The 23,674-nt window shown below is 34.7% G+C and overlaps 3 protein-coding genes and 1 pseudogene across 6 annotated transcripts; 2 read left to right on the top strand and 2 right to left on the bottom strand.

The window, feature by feature from the left end:
* Positions 1–684: 684 nt before the first annotated feature.
* LOC133688637 (DEAD-box ATP-dependent RNA helicase 47B-like) lies at positions 685–4,899 on the top strand (annotated as a pseudogene).
* A 3,619-nt stretch (positions 4,900–8,518) lies between these two features.
* LOC133705443 (UDP-glucose 4-epimerase 2-like) lies at positions 8,519–9,255 on the bottom strand. Its single transcript, XM_062130652.1, has 3 exons — positions 9,061–9,255; positions 8,884–8,975; positions 8,519–8,648 (listed from the first exon to the last, which is right to left on the bottom strand). Exons 1-3 carry the CDS (start codon positions 9,253–9,255, stop codon positions 8,519–8,521), a joined length of 417 nt encoding a protein of 138 aa, XP_061986636.1.
* A 2,103-nt stretch (positions 9,256–11,358) lies between these two features.
* LOC133677799 (mitogen-activated protein kinase kinase kinase YODA-like) lies at positions 11,359–19,209 on the top strand. Of its 4 annotated transcripts, XR_009835841.1 has the most exons (13): positions 11,359–11,685; positions 12,538–13,332; positions 13,425–14,162; positions 14,798–14,885; positions 14,996–15,058; positions 15,369–15,529; positions 15,636–15,711; positions 15,952–16,011; positions 16,103–16,210; positions 16,374–16,625; positions 17,165–17,256; positions 17,415–17,571; positions 17,915–18,054. XR_009835841.1 is itself a non-coding variant. In XM_062099933.1 (12 exons), exons 2-12 carry the CDS (start codon positions 12,758–12,760, stop codon positions 18,426–18,428), a joined length of 2,727 nt encoding a protein of 908 aa, XP_061955917.1. In that variant the 5' UTR covers positions 11,363–11,658; positions 12,538–12,757; the 3' UTR covers positions 18,429–19,209. The 4 variants fall into 4 exon arrangements, 3 of the variants coding, with proteins under 3 accessions (XP_061955928.1, XP_061955917.1, XP_061955910.1); XM_062099933.1 differs by lacking the exon at positions 17,415–17,571 and having other exon boundaries at positions 11,363–11,658; positions 17,915–19,209; XM_062099926.1 differs by lacking the exon at positions 17,415–17,571 and having other exon boundaries at positions 11,363–11,685; positions 17,915–19,209.
* A 137-nt stretch (positions 19,210–19,346) lies between these two features.
* Positions 19,347–21,999, bottom strand: LOC133677824 (short-chain dehydrogenase TIC 32, chloroplastic-like). Its single transcript, XM_062099955.1, has 8 exons — positions 21,672–21,999; positions 21,246–21,477; positions 21,000–21,079; positions 20,748–20,904; positions 20,541–20,616; positions 20,187–20,271; positions 19,852–19,898; positions 19,347–19,680 (listed from the first exon to the last, which is right to left on the bottom strand). Exons 1-8 carry the CDS (start codon positions 21,775–21,777, stop codon positions 19,516–19,518), a joined length of 948 nt encoding a protein of 315 aa, XP_061955939.1. The 5' UTR covers positions 21,778–21,999; the 3' UTR covers positions 19,347–19,515.
* Positions 22,000–23,674: the final 1,675 nt, after the last annotated feature.

The following is a 23,674-nucleotide window of genomic DNA, read 5'->3' as shown; positions in this document are numbered from 1 at the left end:
TAATAATATCTCTCTGCATTGTCTGCAATATTTTTGTTTTTTATACTTAATCTCTTCGTATAAATATGGGGAGCTGAAAACTTCTTGCCAGTGTTATTTTATTCAATTTTTTTGAAATAATTAAAACCCAGTGTTTCGATACATTAGGCTACGTTTATTTTACAATCATTTTTATGTTTGCGATGCAATAAATATAAAAAAAATTTAGTAATAAATCAAACTGTATTTTGTATTACAAAATCTACTAAAAAATTAAGTTTAAAATGTAATTTTTATGAAGTAATTTTTATATGTATTTTTAACTAAGTTTCATAAAACCTATTTATTTTTACGTTTTAAAAGTAATTTTTAAAAAAATTAAAATTTTTTTTTACTTCAAATTAATATTTTTTTGAGTTTTTAAATTATTTTGAAATATTAATATTAAAAATAATTTTTTTAAAATAAAAAAGTTATTTTGATACATTTAGAAATAAAAAGCAACTACAACTTTATTTTTTAATATAATCATAAAATATTTTATTTAATTTTTTTTGTTATGTATAAATTTTAACCATAATTTTTATTAGGTATCTAAATTTAACTAATCTCACCTGATTATATTTTTTTAAAATTTAATTTTTAATTTAATTTTTTTAAATTATAATCATGAAAACTACCTCAAAAACAATCGCCGAAGATTACTACGGATGAGCAGCTAAGATGAGCTTCGCAGGGAGCTTGCTATGATGAGCAGCTATGATCAGCTTGCTATATTTTATTCAATTTTTATTCACTACATACTTTCAAGTTGAGCAGCTATGATGAGCTTCGCAGGGAGCTTGCCCGCTTGTTTCGCCTAGAAGGGTATATTCTTCTTTTGACTTGTATCTTGCCAGGGAAATTTGTTTCCTCGGCATTTCATAAATTGCCACAGCTTGCTCTGAGAAGCAGTGATTGTTTACTTTTATGATGATTATGAATCAAATTCAACAAGTTTCGGCATTCTTACCGATGGGTTCAATTGGGGGATGCTTTGATATTAACCTATCTTTCATAACTAAGCGGCATTGTAGCAAGCAGAGAAGATAGCTTTGGTAAAGGAAGGAAGGCTATGGATAAAGCACTAGTAGTAGATCTAATAACTATGTCCCTTGTAACAGATTGCTTTCTTCTTGTTCTTTGCCATAACGCCCATTCTGGGATGTGTTGGAAAAGGAATTCCACACCTAAACCTAGTCCCATTCCAAGACTACACTTTCTTTTCCTGGTCTGGATCAATCACTTTTGTTTTGAATCCCCTGCCTACTAGGATACCTGGCTTGCCCCCAGTTGCTATGTTTCTCCAAGGTTTAATCTCAACTTTTCTGGCCTTTTCAAATAGAACTTGTGAAGAAAAAAAAAAAAGCTATTTTAATTCCTTAACCTTTTCGAATAGAACAAGGAATAGTTGAAACGGTGAAAATTGATCGTTATTTCTCAGGGCTTAGATGGATATTAGTCACTCTTTCGTTGTTGTATTTTCATTCACTTATGACGCTCATACCCTGTTTGTCAAAATGCCTCAACCAACTGGACTTTTATAACTATTAAGAAACCAAAACTAAAACGTTTACGACTTATTTGAAGGTCAAGTTTATTTTCATCATTCTGATTTTGATTTTGTTGCTGTCTACTTAAAATGCAGCTTGAAGGAATGGGCTTCTCTCTCTTCGAAGGCTCTGACAGTATTTGCTTAAGATGTCACCTGTGTGAGACGTTATCGATTGTTCAAATATTAATCTCTGCTTGGTTCAACTCTAGCAAAGATGCCATCATCAGCATCACCGCGGTTGCTCTTTCTTGTTGGGGAGTCATTACCCTTTAAGAAGTTATCAGTTGGTTCTATCTCGGCTTTTTGTCAACGTAGTGTGTCGTATTGACAGGGACAAACATGCACCTCTCACTCTTGCAAATCTTGGATTTAATACCGAGTTTGGAACAACTACCAAAAATAAAAGAAATAAACCTGAGAATCTGAAAGTGAATTATCCGAATGAAGCACCGAAAAGTAGAATGAAGGTGGTTGGAGGCAACAAAACTAGAGTCGGCTCCATTTGCTGCAAAGTCATTTTCTGAGCTTGGCCTTCCTCGCCGTTGATAGATAGGTTAGAGATTGGATGATTTAATGTTACAACTAATGTTCAATCTGCAGCAATCCCGACTATTCTCATGAACTGTGATGTTGTCATACAATCATATACTGGGTTAGGGAAGACACATGCATATGTACTTCCTATACTGTCTGAAGTTGGACCTCTGAAGAATAAATCTTCAAGTGGCGATAAAGAAACTCGGAAAAAAAAAGACATAGAAGCAGTGATTGTGGCGGCGTCTAGAGAGCTAGGCATGCAAATAGTGGGAGAGGTATAGAAGCTGTTAGGACCTGATAACATGAGAGTGGTTCAGCAACTTGTCCTGGTCAAGACAGAAAGAAGCTTTAAAGAAAAACAAGCCATTGATTGTTGTGGGTACACCTGGCAAGATTGCAGAGATTAGTGCAGCTGGTAAACTTCATAACCGTGGTTGTCGTTTTTTGGTCTTAGATGAAATTGATGAGCTTCTTTCATTTAACTTCCTGGAACTGTTAATCTGTCAAGGCCTATTTCTAATTCAAGCTCAGACTCAAATCTCCAGCCTCGGCCAACGGTACAGAGCCTTCCTCCAGCATCCAAACGCTATTATTACACCGCAAGGTTGGTACTCTGAGAAGACGTGTTCATGCACTGGATGCACAGTATGTGATAGCCTTCATGAACCATACAAGGCAGCTAAAAGATGTTGTCTTCAAACTAGAGGCTCGTGGGATGAATGCTGCAGAGCTCCATGGAGATCTTGACAAGAAATTTAAAAGTGGCCAGGAGAGAGTTCTCATAACGAATGAACTTGCAGCAAGGGTTCCGGATGTTCCAGAGTGTGATCTTGTTGTCAATCTTGACTTGCCTATGGACTCAATTCATTATGCACATCAAGCTGGCAGGACCTGCCAGCTTGGTAGGAAGGGCACTGTGGTGACAATTTGCGAGGAGCCAGGAATGTTTGTTGTGAAGAAACTGCAGAAGCAGTTTGGGTTCTATATTCCTGCATGCGAGTTTACAAAGGGCAAGCTTGTTGTCACTGAAGAAGAGAAGAAACATGCGGAGGCCTTGAGGTGATGGACAGATTATTATATCTTTTGGTTTTGCTTATTTCCATCAAGAGAACGGGTATGTTTTATGGCATAGTCAATCCCTGCTGTTTTCTTAAGCAGCTTGTTGCAGCTAGATTATGTTGAATTTGAAGTTTATTATGAGATATTCAGTTTTTAGAGCTTAAAGTAATAATAACCACTTAAAAAGCCTATGATTATGACCTTCATGTAAAATAGCTACAAATCAACTCATTTATCAATCCAGTAGCAACAACCTACACAACCTAGCACCCAATCATGTTTAACCTGGAAAACAAGAGGAAGGAAAATGATTGTATTTCATATGATTGAAGAAGCAGCAGAGCATGATATTACACCGGGCATTCCCATAAAGGGGATTCCTTTTCTTTTACATGCTAAATCGGAGATGATTTGTTGTGGTTCAGAAAGAAAGCTAGGATTTTAAGCAGGCACGAGATGCGTCACCAGATGATTCTCTTGCATAGCCTGTAGCCTGATAGCAGAGTGCATATCACAATGACAAGGAAAGTCACAAACGACACGACTGTGGAAATGATGACCGCCTTCAAAATCGATGCAGTTTTATCAATCTGTTGGATGGACACTATTGCTACCGAACTAGAAGAGATCAGAAGATAGCCTGCCACCTTTAAATGCTTACAAAAAGATTAGTAATCGAAGAACTGTATTTTCCTGATAGAGACAAAAGGCCAAAAACATTGAGAGGAATTAGAAGGTTTTAAGCTTCTATGAAACTGCACTTACTTGATCAAGAATGAAGCTCATGTAGTCCGAGAACATGTCTGAGATGAGGATGCCTCTTTGTGCAATGTCCCAAACACCTTTGAAGAGTTGGAAAGCAGAATAAACGAACACCAAAACAGATGCAATGAAGCAGTACCTACACAAGGAAGTAGAGTGATCAGATTATTATTTGTTGACACGTAATTCGTAATATGAAAATAAAATACCATAGGAATGAGAAAGCCTTTCACATCGAAGTCATGGATTTATTTCTTGCTTTTGATTTGTGGGTCGCTGAATTAATTTTTCTTTTAGAGCTCCTCATTAGTGAAAATATGGAAACTAAAATTTCAGAACTTTTGGTATAGGGCTACACTTACAGCAATTCTGAGTAGTCAGCGAAGCTAGAAGAACGTGGGCTATCCTTCTTGGATGATGAAGCAGCCAGGGAAAGTGCAGAGACGAAGGAGAACACAAGTGCCAAGAATCGAAGGATGAGATTGGAAAGGTAAATGGGAGGTCTAGTGCTCAATCGTGCAGGGGCATCTGAGAAAGAGAATGGTGAAGGTGTTGGGAATGGTTGTTGCGATTGAGAATTGGCTGATACAGGCGACACACCAGCCATGGGTCTGCAAGCAACAACAAACATCTCTCCTTCCTGCTTCATTTTTTTAGTTTGCTGTCCAAGGCCAACTGCTCCTTCCTTTAAAGAAATGGTTCCTCAAACTGCTTCCAGTGGTTTTTTTAATTTCTTTTAGGAGGGGGTGGGGGGAGGCTTTAAAATCAACTTTGTTTTTGAGCTTGGTTTTTACAACACTCTGCATCTTCTGTGTGTTTTTGTTATATTATCCATGGAGTTTCCAGGAAGGATTAGGTATTGATGGAAAACTTAAAAACGGACTATAGAGTTGACCGTTAAAAATAAAAAATAAAAGAGCTAGCAATGTACTGCAGCCTGTGAAATAAAATACAGTGGATTTGTATAATGTTGTTTTTTGGTTTCTTTTTCTTCTGGTTTTCTGCTTTTTTAAAGAATTTTATATTGAAATTAATAAATTATTTTAATTTTTTTATAAGGTTATTACGGTTTTAAATTTTTTTTATAATATTGAGTGGTGCTTATCTTAGTGAAAAAAAATTCAATTTTATTATTTGTAAGAGATTAAAAATGAAAATATTAAAATTAAAATAAAGAAAAAATGGCATCTCTTTTCTTTTTAAGAAAATTGTGGTGTAACTAGTACATTCTCTTTTTTAGGCTTTGTTTATTGATTTTTTAAAAATATTTTTAATTATATCTTTCAATATTGTGTTTAGTGATATTTTTTTTAAAAAAAATCTGATCCCTTTAATTTGGGAATTAAATGGTTTAGTTTTTTTTTTATTTACATTTTAGTATCTAAATTTGAAAAGAAAAAAAAAACATTGTTAGAAAACAACAAAGAAGAGAGAAAGAGTTCAGTTGGTTGGATTCCAATAACAAATAATCAAATTTGGTGTTAATATTTTTCTTTATGAGAGGAGTGTCAACGAGGTATTTTTGGATTTTTATATTGCTAGAAAAGGTAGATCGGGGTTGGGAGATGTTTTTTTTTCTTAGTTTAATTGTGTAATTTTAAACTGTTTTTTGAGTTTTTTAAAATTATAAATTGTTTGTTTTATGAGTTTTTAATAGAATTTAATAAATTTTTTAGATGAAGATGAGTTGAAAATATATTTTTAGATAAAAAAATATCCTAATTTTTCACAGCCTCGCAATAGGTAGAATTTGGGAAGGGTGACGATGCATCATCTACCATAATAGAGGACATTTCATCTTACTCTTTTGTTGCTTTCCCAATATGAGAAAAAGAAGAAGCCCAAGCATGTGGGGTTATTCTCAAACAATCATTCTTTTTATACAACCTATAATATTCTTTTTTTTTTATTTGGTTGCTTTGCTATGATTGCTAAATTTTGTTATCATATAATTAAATAAAAAATAATTTTAAAAAATAAATATTTTAAACTCAGTTAGATCTATGATCAAAGTTATGAGTTTGATATATAATATGTCATCGTCTCAAATATTAAAAAATATGTGTCATCTTACAAAAAAATATTAAGTCAAGGTACATTTTTACCTATCTTTCAAGTTACTATTAAACATTTCAAACCCACCATGTTATATCAACCTATCAGGTTAACTCTCATATAGTTTAATTTGAAATTCATGTTAGGCAAGGAATCGAGTCAGAAGATTTCAAAGATGACAAACTAAACCAGGTTTAGTGACACTTTCAAAGAGTTCACCACGATAATGAACTAGCATTATGTTATTATTATGTTTTTTAACTAAGAAAAAAATATTCTAGTGAATTTTTTGTAGAGAGCTCATTAATGAGACAAATGAGTTTTAGTTATAGATGTATCTTTTTTATCCTTGTACTAATTATTTTTTGATATGTCTTCTAAATGCTTTTAGCTTTTATTCAATGAATACCATAGGAAAAACTATTTGTTTTTTTTTTAAATCTAAGATATTAATAAGAAAAGGAAGTCATTTGCTAGCAAATTATTTTTTCTTCAATGAAATTTAAATCATTACTCTTCTTATAAAAACATTAATGTTGTATAATTAAATTAAAAATTTAATGATCTTCTTGTGAACCATGATCAAATATCTTTAGTTGCGCTTGTTTTTTAACTTTATGATTTAGTCTTTAGATAGTGTTAGAATTTCATTTTAGTATTTATTAGCACAAATGATCTTTAATTTATTTTATTAAATGCATACATCATATTTTGAGTTAATAATTAAGATTTTTTTTACTGCTAGAAAATACATTTAAAATTCTTTTTTGTTAAAAAAATTATTCTGATCCACGAGATATCACGGTAAACTTATCTAAATAAAAAAAAATAAAAGAGCTCAGATTTTTATTGTGTATTAAGACACAGATTATTATGAATTTTAACAATGATATAACTATTTTTTCCTTCTAAGAAAAATCATCGAACCTTATATTGAGGGTAATACGGTTTTTTTTTCATGACTCATTAATTATTTTTTAACTAGCCAGGGTATGGTCTTTTTGTATTTTTAAGCACAACAAAATGACTTAATAACTATTAAAAACAAAAAACAAAAAACAAAATAAAATGGAATTCAAGGGCTTTTTGAAATTCTACTTTTTAGAGCACAATAAAATGACTCAATTACTCTTAAAATGATTTTTTTTTAAATTGGTGCTTAGGGGATTTATTGCATTTTTATCTTAGTTTTTTTAATTATAATCAAGTTTAATAAAGGGAAATTTAGTATTTAATTAAATATAGAATATTATTTAACAACTAAAAGAGGATAGCACGTGTAAGTGTTAGTGTGTTGGATACACCTGAGCCCTTCGAGTGACATGTGAGGGGGAGTATGATGATTAAAAAGTCACTTTCGAGGCAACATTCAAATTATTTTGACTACCACTCTAGCCTTGAATGGCCAACACACCTCTAGTTAGGCTAGAAAATCAAAACTATGAGTTTTTAACCCAACAAATTAATTTTTCAATTCATTTAAAGCCAAAAACACCTTAAAACCAGTTGTAGAATATGTAGAAACTAATCTAGCAACCCAATAAACCTAAAAAACAACTCAAATAACAAAATCAAATCAAAAAAATTTTCTCACCCTCAATTTATATATGTTTGTAGGTAATATCGAGGTTTAAAACAACCGTCATAAGACTAACATCACCAAGTATACATTGACACCAATTTCAATCATTTTAGTAGTCAAAATAGATGTAAATAATGATTTTCTCTTGAATAAGCTAGAATCCGAGGAGCCCTTCTCTATTCTCTCACAAAAAAGATTGAAAAAAAAGGAAAATGAACTTCGACAATAAAATTAAATTTTAAAACTGAAGGGACTAATTATCTATAAACTAAAAAAGATAAGGAACTAAAATAAACTCTTTTGTATAAAATTCAAATCCACTATCTATTTTACCCGTTATTTTCACTTTGATTCTCTTATTTTCAATCCAACATTTCCTTCCAAAAAATATGTATTTGGATGCAAATATTTTAGGCTCAAAAGAATTCAACTGTGCAAGAAAAAATCAAGGATGAATTAAAAAAAAAATTATTCCAAACTATAATGATTTGTAAGGAGATGCACAGTACAATTTGCTATGTCAAAACATCATTTGTTTTAGTGTATTATTAATTAATAATGATGAAGATTGTGAGATAAAGAGGGAAAGGCACACGTCAACTCTTGCTTAGTCAACTTTAATTGTTGTATTAAAGAATCCTACACTTGTTGCAAGTAACAATAATGAAAGATTAAGAAACTGGGATGGGAAAGGAAGAGTGACAGACAGGTTATCATAGTTCTGCCCAAAATGAAAAGGAGATAACAGTGACAGGTTATTCTGCGCAACTTCCTTTTGGTTTCCATTTTAGCATTGACAATGAAGTTTGGATTTTGATATGCTTTGCAGAGAGAGAGAGAGAGATTTCCAAGAACTAGATAGGAGGTCGCTGTGAGGGTGTGTGGCAAATAGTCCAACAATCCCACCGATCAGGTCAAAGTCAAAGTCATGTAAAAAAAGCTCCCCGTAGTTACTGTGGTCCATGCGCCGTGGATTGATCTGGACTAGCTTGTGCAGTGAACCCATGAGCATTGTTCTCTGTGTGCAGTGAACCCATGAGCATTGTTCTCTGCACATCTCCTCCACGCCCGTATTTTGCCCTGAGAATCCCATCACCGTAATTATAACAAAGGACCGACAGATTGGACTGAAACTGATGCTACAATTAGCTTGTGAAATGATAGCCAAAATGATCGATTCAGATTTATATATAGCAGTGCATGGGCTACAGATATTTTATTAAGCCTGGCATTGTTATCACTTATTAGGAATCCAAAAGAGAAGATCCTTGTAAAATGCCAAAATGTCAGGAAAAACGATGGGTTGAGAAAATACTTCCAGCCAAGTTCTTTCTCAGCTTTCTCTGTGGGAGCATAAACATTTGGAGCATTGCCAGGCTTTCTTGGGCATAACTTGACAGGGATTTTCTGAAAACAGAATTTATAGTGAATACTCTGACTAGCTGCATTTCTTTAAGAGAAGGAATGACAAGTGAGGAGAAGGAACAGTCACCTTGTCAGAAGCTTTTCCAAATGCGCCATTGCCATCCTTTGTGGGATAGTCATGACCGCATACATTAAGCTCAGGAAATCTGCCACCAGGTACTGGGCAGGTGATTGTTTGGGATACCCTTGGAATCTTCACCAAGTCTACCACTCTCATGAGCTCCCAGCAGGGTTGAAGTATCTGAGTAAAATGATACTCCATTCTGGTTCTGCGTTTTGAATATCTCGAGCAATTTCTTCAAGGAAAATACAAAAATGTATAATCCAATCGGCCTGACGACTAGTATTTAGAAGAGAGGCCACTTTCTAATGGGCCTCTCGTCTTTGGGACCAATAGGGTCCTTTCCTTTCCTCTCCTCTCCTACCTACTTTGTTATTCCGCTCCTCTTCTCCTTTGTTGCTATCTGGTTGGGCTTTATGGGGTTGTTCGGTTGTGACCGTTATTGGGCCTGTATGGGCCTTCTTCTCTTCTCCATTTGCCGCTCCTTGGTTTGGCACTGTTGGGCTCGACTAGACCTTTTGCTATTTAAAATGTTTCCAATTTCACGGGGAGAAGCCCCTGGATCAAGATGATGGTGGTGTTTTCATTCTAGATTTACGTCATGCTTGTTTACTGAAATTTATTTTTTGAGAAATTATTTATTTTTTAAACTTTTCTATATTTATTTATTATTAAAAAATTAGTTAACAAAAAATATTTTCCGGTCAACGAAAACACTTTTCGGTCAATAAAAAACACTTTCCAGTAAAAAAAAAATTTAGTTTGATTTCTATAAAAATATTTTCTCTTGTGATAATAATGGTATAGCTCATTTAAGCTAGAGTGCATGCCCTATACTGTGAGTCATAGCAGTTCTTTTCTAACGTAAAATAAAATGTTCAAGCTCGTATTTTTAAATAAATAAGAATAATTTACCACCCGGGTAATTTAAAGGCAAATAAAAAATACCATGAATAGAATATTCCATACTTATATTTAATTAATTATTTAATTTAATTTTTAAAAAAAATTTATTTTAAAAAAGCTAAATTTAATAAGAACAAATAAAAAAAATGTAAGATAAGCCATGTCATTTTCAAAATCATTAAAAAAAATTCATAGAAAGCTTTAAGCATAATATCCAACTAGATAAACGCCGAATGATGAAGCTAAAAAAAAAAAAGTTTAAGAAAAACTAGTAAAACATGATGAACTTTTTAAACTTGGGTTAATTTCTTAAAAGTATAATCCATCAAATATTAGATTCAGACTCACTTAAAAGCTCAATACCTATTTAATAGTGGGGATAAAATTGATAAAAAAATATATAAAATTTAAAAACTTTTCAAGATAAAAAAAAAATAATGATCAAATTTGATAGAAAAAAACTCAAGATGAACTAATTTTTTTTCTTGTTTTTATTGGTAATAAAACTATTTTATTACGCTAAAACAAATAAAAAATATAAAAAATCTTGAATGCTAGTTTTTTTGTTTTTTTAAGCTTAGGTCAATTAAAAAAATTTACTGTACCAAGAAAAAAATTGATTTGCCGCAATTAATTTGCAAATCATCAACGAGTCACATGAAAATAATAATAAAACCCTCCACTAGCAAGGTTACTGTTTTTTTTTTTTTGGAATGACAGGCAAAATGGTAAAAATACCTTTTCAATCCATAATATTTTGTATATTGAAGAATAGTGTTCCTCTTATGCCTCTTGGATTTAATTTAATAGAACTTTCTCTAGAAAAAATATATTATTGGAGGACTACAACTTTAATTTATTATTATGATTATTATTATTATGATTATTATTATTATATAGCAAATTAGCAGATAAGGACTGATTGAGCAGCTTGTCTGTTATGTTCAATAAATTTAGGTGTGGGTGTGGTGGATCTACTAGTAACCTCTGGTGATTATTACACTTGAAGTGTTGTTGGCTTGGTGGACAGCGTATAAAGCCTCGAAATCCCTTCACCCTTTTCTCCCCCAATTCCCTCTGCAATTTATCATTACACTCCACTCGTACTCTTTTTATCTGGGAAAGATCCTGTGAATGCTAACGTTATATATACACAGACACGCACACGCACACGCACACGCACAGTGTTTCAAGAGAAGAGAGTTGCTAGCACGATTACTTACCACTAGAAGACATAATCATACACGAAAATAAATAAAGTTAAAAATACCCCAAAAAAAAGCTAAAGAAAAAGAAAAAGAATCTTCCATGAAAACTCGATTGCGTAAAGCATGACTATGGAATAAATGAAGCAAGTCGTTTAAGATATAGCCTATGAGAAAAAATGAAAATCACATGCATCACATACCAGAGATATTCTATGCTCCCTCGCACCAAGATTGACCTGATCAACACCAAATTACATCATCATATCAATGGAAATCTACCACGGTCATGATTTCAAGCACCAAGTTGCTATCATGCATCACGAGTCTACTGCGGTCTTCCCTTTTTCCAATAATTAATCTCTCTCTCTCTCTCTCTCTCTAAAATATGCTTTTGTTTCTGTTTTGCTCTCTGTCTGCCTTTCTTTTTGTTTGTGACTTTTCAGCTTCTCTTCTCTTCTTTCTTTTATTCTGTCCGAAGCAAACTGACACTGTAAGTTTATATATTTTCACGTACACTGTAAGTACAAAGACTAAAGCTTCTGCCTTCCAATTTCGAGCTTGAATTTATTTCTTTCTTTTTTTGAGCTTAAAAGGACTGTCTCCTAGGTGAATTTTGATGTTTCAAGAGTTTCTATGTTTCTTTCAAGTGAATTTGGAGATGGGTTTTTCATTTTAAGCATGGTTGTTTCGTATATTTTGCTCTTTAGTTTTTTTTTTTTGGGTTAGTTTGTGATGTTCAAAAAGTTAGGACATTTAGATCTGGTGTTGATAGATTATGTTTTGGGTTGCTAAGGTTGAGGAGGCTATGTTAGTCTGTTTTGAAAACTGGGGCATTGAAGAACGGATCTAATTCAATAACAGTTGTTGAGTGCATGCCAAGGTCTTTGTGGTAGTGTGAAAATGGTGTCTTTGTCTTCTTGAATTTTGTTGAATCTGACCTGGAGTGGACTATAACTGTATTAGAATTCAAGATTTTCTCTTCCAGTGTGGATTAGACATTAGTTAGGGGATAAAATGAGGGGCCAAGGTGATAATTTCCACTTGTAAAAGAAGCGCACAAGAAACTAAGAGTTGCAAATCATACACGTGGTATGACCACGGTGATCAGAGGAATTTATTCATGAATTTGGAATTAATTCATCAAGGATTAATGTCAAGATAAGAGTTAAATCGTTAAAATTGTCATAACAGTCGATGCATACAGGTACTTAAAAGTCATCATGCCCCCATTTTAATCATGGAGTTTGGTTCCACAAACAAACGGGGAATTTTCCGCCATGCTGTTTTTACTGATTATGGAATTCTGTGCCTTGTTTTTTTCTTTTCCATTTTGAATGTGATTTTAGTTCTGGATTTTATGCTTGGGCAGGTATCTTTGCATAGCTGCTGATAACGAAACGCTAATTCAAGATTGACATTCCCAAGCTGTGCCATTTTCTGTGCTCCTTTTATGGGGTTTTTTTGGCTGGCAAAGCAATTATGTTAAGTATATTTGTTGCATTCATGGCAACTAAGTTGGTGCAAATGTGAGAGATCGTGTAGATCTTTAGTTAGAATTTGCTGTCATTTCGTCAATTGTTGAAATAAATATGCGCTCGTGGTGGGGGAAGTCTTCATCCAAAGCGGAAAATAAGAAAGCAAACAAGGAAAGTTTCATTGATACAATAAATAGGAAATTGAAGATTACATCAGAAGAAACGAGCAATGGTAAATCAGGAGGATCTTGGAGAAGTTGTAAAGGTACTCTTTCAGAAAGGGGCTCTTTATCCCGTGTCCCATCAAGATCACCATCACTTTCCTCACATGTATCACGTTGTCAAAGTTTTGCTGAAAGGCCTCAGGCTCAACCACTTCCACTTCCACTTCCACCTCCACGTCCGGGGGTGTGCCATACTAGCATTGGGCACAGTGATTCTGGAATTGGTGCTTCAGTGAAAACAGGATTGGAAGGAGGTGCCAAGCCGTTCCATCTTTTGCCCCTTCCACGACCAGGACATGTCCCTAATAGACTGGACCAAGCAGACACAGTGGGGGATATAGCCACTGCTTCCGTGTCCAGTGATAGCTCCATAGATAGTGATGACTTGTCTGAATCACGAGCCCTTAGCCCACTCACATCTGACTATGAAAATGGGAACAGAACTGCTGTGAACAGCCCTCCAAGGTTAGCTTCCATATGTGCCATTGAAAGTTTTAAAGTGTCTTTCCAGGTTTTGTTTTTATCTCTGACAAAATTTGTTCTTATGCCTGCTGAAGCATTATGCAACAGGATCAATCCCCAATTGTAAATAAAAAGAACTCAATTGAAACTTTGAAACCTGCTAATTTACCTGTAAATAATCAGATTCTGCCTACACCACCAAAATGGGCAATTTTTAGCTCTCAAGTGCAGAATTTACAGATTCCTCATCGAGGAGCATTCTTTAGTGCTCCAGACAGCTCATTGTCGAGTCCTAGAAGCCCAATGAGAGCATTTGGCATTGAGCAAGTTATCAACAATGGTTTCTGGGCAGGAAAGACCTACTCAGATATTGGTTTACTAGGATCTGGACAGTGCTCGAGTCCAGGTTCAGGTTATAATTCTGGGCAGAACTCGATAGGTGGAGATATGTCAGGACAGCTTCTTTGGCCAAACAGTAGATGCAGTCCTGAGTGTTCTCCATTACCTAGCCCCAGAATGACCAGCCCAGGTCCCAGCTCCAGAATACACAGTGGTGCTGTCACACCTCTGCACCATCGAGCTGTAGGGGTTACCATAGAGTCGCCTACAAGCTGTCCTGATGATGGAAAGCAACAAAGCCACCGCTTGCCTCTTCCCCCGATAACAACCTCTAACACCTGTCCCTTTTCTCCTACCTATTCAACTACAACATCTCCTTCAGTGCCTCGAAGTCCTAATAGGATGGAGAATCCAACAAGTCCTGGTTCACGCTGGAAGAAAGGTCGTTTACTTGGGAGAGGCAGTTTTGGAGATGTATATCTTGGGCTTAACAGGTCTGTACAAAGGTTATTGCTAAATTCTTTATTGTACAGACATGAGTGATTTAGCATCATAAAAACACAAAGAAAATTTATTCCATAAATGACAAGGTGGAGGAAGCAGATCCATTTAGTTTCCCAGCATGTTTGAGATTGAGACTAAATTGAGTTGAGTTGACATTGTTTCAGATTAGTTATGACCTGTACAATTACAAAATATATGTTTTACTCTTCTGTGACATTTAACCTCTGTAAAACAACAGTCGATCTGCCATGGTTCTTTCACCATCTTCATCATTGTCATGTGTCAAGTGATATTTTAATCCTTCGTTTACTTCACAGTTGAACTACAGATATGTCTCCTCCTCCTCCCTGCACAGCTCACACCCTCTTTAACTCATTCTGCATCCTCCTTGTGTGACTTGTTTGCAACAGTACCTTGTAGAGTTCCCATCTGCAATTGTCATCGCTATCACCATCCTTGTCATTGTTGTTTTTTATCATTTCATTTCATGATTAAACCGGAGATTCAATTATATTCTTGAACATGTATCTGTCTCCTTACTGAATTGAGTTATCAACCATTTGCCATACACATTATTTTATAAATTTTGCATGTCTTGTTAAATTTTTTTTTGTTTGGACCTTAGTGAAAGCGGTGAGTTGTGTACAATGAAGGAGGTAACTCTATTTTCAGATGATGCAAAATCAAAGGAAAGCGCACAGCAGCTGGGACAGGTAACGTTTTTTTTTTTGTGTTATTTCGTAAGTGGTTTAAGATTTCTCGTTGTTTGTCCTCTTCTCAGAACTTTTGAGGAAGATTTTATAGTTATCGATAACGTGTGCAGGAAATTATGCTTCTGAGTCGCTTAAGACATCCTAATATAGTGCAGTATTATGGATCTGAAGCGGTAACATTTTTCATACCAGCTTTATGTTACCTCCTTAAAGATTCTTACATTCTGAATAATTTCATTTTACATGTTATTAATAAACTATTGATTTCTTATGTTCAACATTCCAAATTACTGAGACCCCAGATATGTTACAGACTAGCAGTAATTTTAAGTAGACTATTTGTGATATTTTCTGGGATTTTTATAATTCCATTGTATCAATATTTTTTCATTTATGCCTTATGGCATTGTGCTATCTTTAGATACTTTATCAGATTAATGAATAAGATTTTGTTAACTGAATTGGTTTATTATTTCATAACAGGTGGAGGACAAATTATATATATACTTGGAGTATGTGTCTGGTGGCTCCATCTATAAACTTCTTCAAGAATATGGCCAATTCGGTGACATAGCTATTCGTAGTTACACCCAACAAATCTTGAGTGGGCTTGCTTATTTGCATGCTAAAAAAACTGTCCATAGGTGAGCCTTATAATTGCTATCTCATGGCTTTAATATCGAACCATAATTTACTCTAATCTCTTATAAACATGACCATGTTAATGCCATAAGTTTCTATTGTGTTCAGAGACATTAAAGGAGCTAATATTCTGGTTGATCCCACTGGCCGTGTGAAACTGGCAGATTTTGGGATGGCAAAGCATGTAAGGATTTTATCTGGAATTTTATTTTCTCTAGTTACGCAAACCTGGAAAAATATGTTGACTGCCTTTGCCATTTGTTTAAACAATGCTAAAATCTGTTGGTTATGTAACCAAAGGAAATTAATTCTCTATAACTGCTATCTGTTTGGTTTAGTTGCAAAGCAAGAGCGAAATTTACTCTTATGCATATTAACCTATAGGCAATGTGCTGTAACCCATTTTAACTCAGTTGATCTCCAGATATCTGGGCAGTCTTGTCCATTTTCATTCAGAGGAAGCCCTTACTGGATGGCTCCTGAGGTCAGCCTTGGTCTATAGTCACTTTGTGAATTGACATTTCTTTGTGATGCTTTTAAGTAACACATTTCTTAAATTCATTAATTGTTTTCAGGTTATAAAGAATTCAAATGGTTGTAATCTTGCTGTTGATATATGGAGCCTAGGGTGCACTGTCTTGGAGATGGCAACAACAAAACCACCTTGGAGCCAGTATGAAGGGGTTAGTAAAATCGAAAGACAACAGCTTGAATTTTCTAGCCATACAACTTGTTTTGCAATTTGAATGACTCTGCTTGCACATCTAGATATGTTTCTTGGTCAGATTGCTGTTGTGCTAGAATTGATCTTATTTCTTACCCGCATTTTTCTTCGCTTCTTGAAAGGTTCCTGCTATGTTTAAGATTGGAAACAGCAAGGAACTTCCAGAAATCCCTGATCATCTTTCAGATGATGGAAAGGATTTTGTGCGGCAATGTTTGCAACGGAACCCATCACATCGCCCAACAGCTGCTCAACTTTTGGATCACCCTTTTGTGAAAAATGTTGTGAAAAATGTTGCTTCCATGGAGAGGCCATTTGTTTCCATTGAGCCTTCAGAAGAACTGCCTCCATTTATGAATTCAGGAAGATCAATGGTATTAGGATTTTTTCTTAGTGCCTGTTATGATATTAAGTATTGCAATTTTTTTTCTCACAGATTATATGAGATAAGTGGAAGTTCTATTGCTACTGTTTATGGAACTTAAATATTTTTTTTAAAAAACAAAATATTTCATCTCATAAAAAGAAGAAAATATACAGAGGAAGTCAGGAGAATAAGCCATCTTCTAAACTAAGAAACAGAGCAGAACAAAACTATGATAATAAGCATCCCAAACTCATGGTACTTCAATATTGGATGGCAGTTAAGTAAATGATTGTGTTAATTGGGAGTTAGTAGCTATATGTTTAGTTTTATCTTATGCACAGAAACTTAGATGGCTAGTATATGTGATCTTGTCTTATCTTGTTCATGTTTTGCTTGCTAATGCTACCATTATGTATTTTGTTTTCTTCGTGATGCACTATATGGAATAATTCTGTTCACTTTGCCTGACTTATCTGTTGTGGCCTTGATGATGTTTCTTGAATTGACTGATGGGTTGAAATTTTGAAATTTTGGAACTTCCAATAGGGAACTGGACCTGCAAGACATGTTTCAGGCTTTGACTCAGACGGGATTGCTATCCATCAATCTAGAGGGTCAAAATTTGGTTCAGGGTTTAGGTCGCTCTCCTCTCCCTCCCTCCCTCCCTCCCCCCCCCCCCCTCCCCCACCTTTCCACCCACACACTCACACACACATGTGTGCACTTGCCCTTCGTTGTTCTCTGCACCATTGCATATGAAGGATTGTCTGATGAAGTTTGTCTAATGTGTTGGTAGGATTACTGGCATGTCTAGTTCTGTCTTATCTGAAGACTGACTAATACTGCACAACGCATTTCAGCCAGAGATTTTTCAACAAGGCACAGAAAAAAATATTATGTCGGTTATCGTGTTTGAAATTCAATGACTTGCTATGGGAGCAGTGTTGAAGGAAGTCAGTGTTCAAAGACCTCTTTTTTCTAGTCATCTTCTCCCTCAACTTGCATGAAACGAGTTGGATGCATTATTACAATTTTTTTAGATTGGATGTTATTATCACCTAGTACAACTGCCAGCAATAAATCATCCTGCGTTCTTTGTTCTGTCAATAACTTTTAATGTGAAGACATCTTTCATTGGTTTTGCTCTGTACCTGTAACATTTTGTCCTCATTGCCCTGAGGTGCATTTGAAATTTGAAGCTGCATGTTAGCATTTGCTGTATTGAGGGGAGAAATCCTTGTTCTTTAGCTAGTTTTCTTCTTCTTATTATTAATTCGATCTTTTTTCCTATTTCAGTAATGTCTATACAATGAAGAACTCGTCATGCCCATTGTCTCCTGTTGGAAGCCCTCTTCTCCATTCAAGGTCACCGCTGAATTTGAGTGGAAGGATGTCTCCATCTCCTATATCTAGCCCTCAAACTGCATCTGGTTCATCCACACCTCTCACTGGTGGTTGTGGCGCCATCCCATTTCATCACGCAAAGCAGCCCGTTACTTGCTTGCAAGAAAGCATAGGAATGATCCCTAGGTCCCAAAGTAGTTTCTATCCCAATAGCAGTAGCCCTTATCAGGAGCCAAAGCCTGATCTATTTCGAGGTGTGTCACAAGCCTCTTGTGTTTTCCGGGAAATAATTTCTTCAGAATACAGTGCTCTTGGAAATCAGTTGGGACAGCCTGAACTCTATGATAGGCACCCTGTTTTAGCTGATCGCGTGTCCCAGCAGCTCCTAAGGGATCATATGAAATTGAAGCCCTCCCTGGACCTAAATCCTAACTCATCAATTATTGGCCACTCCAATGGAATCTAAAGTCTAAACTATGCATGAATCCATCCATTATCAGAAAAAGTTTTCTTGGCACTGTAACTCCTGATGCTTCCTTTATTTTTTTTCATTCTAATCAAGGGGAGACAAATCATATCCGTGTGCTAAAAATAAAGACTGGACAAGTGATCCTAGTTGGTCAGATCTTTTGGAAGCTTCAAGGGCTGGAGAGATTTCTTGGAAATTGCCTTAGAGCTTTGTTTCATAGTTCTTATGGCAAGCAATCAGTTAGCTTAGATATGGGAGGACTCAAGTATGGAAATTTGGTAGCACTTACAAACTGTTCAACTTGTGTTGGTGATTGAAGCTCTTTACCTGGCAGCTACATACTTTACTGAAGCCACTATTTTTTTACTCGCAACTTTGCTGGCCAAAATTCTTGTGCAAACTCTTTAGTGTATGAAGATTTTGATTATGCCGAGAAAATTGCCTTCTGAGCTCCCATATTCATCAGCTCCTCACAATCAAGTGTATAACTGCTAGTATATAGAACCGAGATTTATTATACTTGGAATGCAAAGATAGAAAGGGCTACTACCATTTGTGGATTTCATAGCTTTTATCTCCCTTATACTATTTTTTGGGTGGAAGGGTGTGGTGGGAGTTGAAAACAAATATTGTACAGAAAGACGATACCAAGTTGGAAGTCCAGATTTTTGTGAAGATGACAGTTGAGAATTTGCCAGGCTTGGCCTGTTTTTTTTTAATCAGTTTATAACAGCGCAGTGCAAAACTTATTGTGGTTTGCCCTGCTGATATTCTTCTATCTAATGCATACAGTTATACCTAGCATCAAATTGAAGAAATCTGATTCAACCTGTGCACTAGTGCAAAACAACCTGCATTTGTAAATTTTGGGAGCAGTAATGAGCCATGTTTGTCTTTAAATCTAGTTCTGCCGCATCATGACTTGAACGGGGATGTGTTTTTGAGCCAGTTTTGTATATCTTTTATAGCATCAAACCAAGCAAATTCTTTCATCTACTTAAAAAAAATAATTGTTCAATGGACATTGAATGTCCACAAGAGTACAACTTCATTTACTGCCAAAAAAACTATGAAAGAATCCTGACTATTTTGTGTCAGTGATGATCAAGCTGAAATCCCAGAGCTTTTTGGCCAATTCTGTATCTTTGGCCTGAGAGCTTGGTTCTGCTATGTTACTGTCCATAAAATAGTTTCCACTCATCCCTTTAACTTGTGGATGCAATGCAATGTAGCATGTAGTTGCTGCTCCCTGTAACCAGAGTCAAATGAAATGATTAAGCAACCAGGCCACATGGAGTTAATAATGAATTGTACGTAGCAAACAGATTGATTGTTCAGACAACAATTTCATCATCGTTTTCCAATTTGCGTATTTAGATAAATTTCTGCGATGTGTTTCTCAGGACTATGAAAGCCATACCTGCTGAACATTTTTTGTCATGTATTTACCGAACAAGCTGAAAATAGCTGCATCGAGACCAATGGATGGGAAAGATATTAATAAAACCAGGCAATTTTCGGTACTGTGAATGAAAAAGAAGAAATACTCAAAGCTGATTATAGTCAAAAGGTCCATGGCATAAGCAACAAATACAAGTCATTAAAGATTTTTCAAATGTTCCGTAAAGTATGCAAGAAGACCAACAGTTCCATAATCCAACATCAGATTAATCAAATCCTGTAAAACAGTAAAAGTATGTTGTCAAAGCACAGAATATCAGAATGATCAAGTGAAAAGGCTTGAGAAAAGTCTACCATTAACAAAACCCTGGTGACGCAGAAGATTGGTATGGATTGCTCCGGGATGTAGTGAATTAGCAGTTATCTCTTCCCCTTCTTCCTGTAAATTCAGGCGATAATGGACCGACAATTTTGTATTAGATTCTTCCTATCAGTAGAATGCGATTACCACTCACATTTCAACTTGAGACATTTAATTTGTTCATATTTTGTGATGGTAATCTTCAATACCAAACTGCTTAAATTGGTGACTCATGGTGTCTGATAAAGAAAGTAACTTGAGTACAGCCAAAAAAAAAAAGAATCCTTTATTGTGATACTAGGTAAACAAAATTAAGATAATTTTAGGACATATTATGCTTTAATTACCTTCAGCCGCCTTGCAAGCTCACTGGCGTGCAATATGTTAGCAAGCTTTGATTGTCCATAAGAAAACCAACTAATAGAATACGAAATTATCAGCCGTCAGAAAGAGCAAGGAAGACAGAAACTGCTGATGCTCGATGAAGACATTGAACATTATATGTAGAAACTTCAAACCATAGGCACGAATATTCCTGCCATCAAGCTGTTACCTACCTCGCCTCGTTATAGATTTTATCGAAACAAATCCCTTCACGACTCACAATACGGTGACCTACTGATGATACATTAATGATCCTTCCTTCTTGCTTGCTTTTTTGTGCTGTGTTTTTCATGATCTCCAATAAAAGGTTTGTCAACAGAAAATGACCTGAAAATCGCAGTATTTCAACCCCAACTTGGAATATCAACACATAAAATATTGTGACCGAATGTTTCAATGTTTAAAAGTCAAAGAGAACATACCTATATGGTTGGTTGCAAATAACAGCTCAATGTTATCTTGAGAAAGCTTGGAAGGAGATGACAGAACCCCTGCATTATTACTTCAAACAGGAAAGGAAAATATTACTCTTCGCAAGAAAGCTAGAATCTGCCCGTGAACATGAATTCTATTGCTAGCATAACAGGAGCATTCAACTGACTGGTGACAAACTTGCTATTGGATAAGATAAAAACTACATTTTGATTGCTTGAGCATAGCTTCCTTACATGAGAATGTTCAAAGGAAGACCCAAGGAAGTATATTGAGATGCGAAATTCCTCACTGATGCCATTGAGCTTAGGTCTAACTCCATAACATCAATCTTAGCTTTGGGGATTTCCTTGAGCATTGCTTCTTTGCCATTCCTACCAGCATCCAGATTCCGCACTGCCATAACTACATGGACACCACGCAGTGCAAGGACACGCGTTGTCTCCGCACCAATGCCACTTGATGCTCCTGGAAATTAACAACAGATAGTTCTTTCATTAATGCGAATCTTGATCTGAAGTTAAATTAAATTCATTAAGTGAAAACTGAAGTCCTGTCAACTCAAACGTTCATAAAATTTTCCTACATGTATCCTTAGACTAAAATCTATAGCTAGGAAACTAGGGCAGGGTACTTGGCTTAGCAAGAAAAGGAAGTAAAACCTGTAACAATGGCAGTAAGACCAGTTCCATCAATCCCTTGTGTAACTTCCTCTGCTGTAGAAGAGGCTGAGAACCCAGACGGCCCTTTCCATCCAAAAAGCCACATTCTGCTTATTCTAGTAATGAAATCACACTAAACTGTTATATTGAAAACTGCTCTGCAAAGCTACAATTTTTAGCATCAAATGATCTTCGGATTTATGTAACTAGCTTGACTTTTGACAGATTCAAATGATCCAACTACAAGCATCTTTAAGTACACACTATGCTTAATTAAACCCATTTCATAGGTCATCAGTTGTTGGGTCTTGATCAACAATACTAATGATTATCCAGCATAGATAAGCAAATTCATTACTGTCCAAAATAAGGCTCCACATAATTATACATATGAAAGACAAAAAAGTCGATATTGTCTAGGGCAACTTTTCCAATCAATTTTGTGCTGTCAAATAAGACAGAAAACAAAATCTTCTCCTTGACAAGAAAACTTTGTTTAGCAGTACCGAAACATTCATTCAACTTTTCGATGGTAAAGTCCATTTCATTGAAAGATATGTTTTTTGTATGACCCTGAAGAACCTAATAGAGCTTCACAACTCCAGCTTAGCAAAGCCTTTGAATTCCAATCACTTGCATCCCTCAATTTAAAAAAATAAAAAGAAAAGGAAACGATGAATTCATGTAGAGCTCTTCGGTTTTGTACATATCTTATACATCTGTTCTTTTTTAAAGAACTTTCTGAAAAAGCTTCCTTTTCTTACCACTACACTAACACGCTAGCGGCTAGCGGGCTACAATGAAAGCTTTTTCTTGCATGATGAAAACTTTCAATTGAGAATTGGAAAATTGATATTTATTTAATAAAATTAAATAAATATTATATAAAACAATACATATTAAGAAGAGTTAAGACTAACTGAAATTCAAGTATGAAGCTAAAAAATATATGCACATATAGGGATTTGATCTTGTGACACCGGGTGCCTTCAATTTTTTTTTTCTATGTCAATAAAAATAGATTTTAATCATAAATGCAATAATTTAAATTTCCTAGAAAAAATGTAATTGTTAGTATAAATTATTTTTTTATTAATGTATTTTCTAACAAAAAAAAAATATCTTTCTTTAGACATGTTATTTATTGCATAGAACTATTTCACCATAAAAATGATGATTATGTAATTATGTTTGAGATTTTGGCTATTTTAAATATTATAGCAAGTAGTGTCACTAGAACGGTGACACAATTGTAAATTCAACTTTATTTAGAAAACTAGATTTTTTTAGATTTGATATATATATATATATATATATATATATATAAAGGAAGGATGGTGGAAACTAGATCTCAATAATCCAAGTCTCCAACTCACAATGCCTCATATTTAAACACAAGCACAAGTGAGAAGCATCAATTTATAATTTTCTTATATATTCGGCCAAAATAAATACCTTAGATTACCAATAACAACATATAAAATTATAAATAAGATAACACATGACAATCATAATATTCATTGTCTCACACTCTTTGTGCTTGTTCTCTTTGCTAAACAATATCAAAAGATTTTTTATTCAAGAGACTTGTTTTGTAAAAGTTCGAAAATAAACCTAATTTAATTTAATAAAAATTCATTTAAAGTCTATTGATACTAGTCAAGGAAAGACCTTGTCTAATGTGAAATTTTTTTTCGAGTTCATCAAAAAGTATATAAGCAAAATAAAAAAAATAATGTAGTTGGGTTAAAAATGGTAGACACATAAAAGGAAGACTGAGATTATTTGAGTATTGTTGTATAAAATTGTGTTTGATTAGTATTTTCGGATAGAAGGGACAAACACAAAAGAAAAATTGATCTCTAAAAAAAGTTCTTAAAATATTAAATATTAACATGATTAAAATAAATTATGTATAATTGAGAATCTGTTCTTGAAGACCGTGGTTGCTATGTTTTTGTGAAACATAAAACCTTTTATCCCACATTAAAAAAAAATACAAA

This window comes from Populus nigra, chromosome 1, assembly GCF_951802175.1.
Source record: "Populus nigra chromosome 1, ddPopNigr1.1, whole genome shotgun sequence".
NCBI lineage: Eukaryota > Viridiplantae > Streptophyta > Magnoliopsida > Malpighiales > Salicaceae > Populus > Populus nigra.
This window is presented reverse-complemented; position numbering and strand designations above follow the sequence as displayed.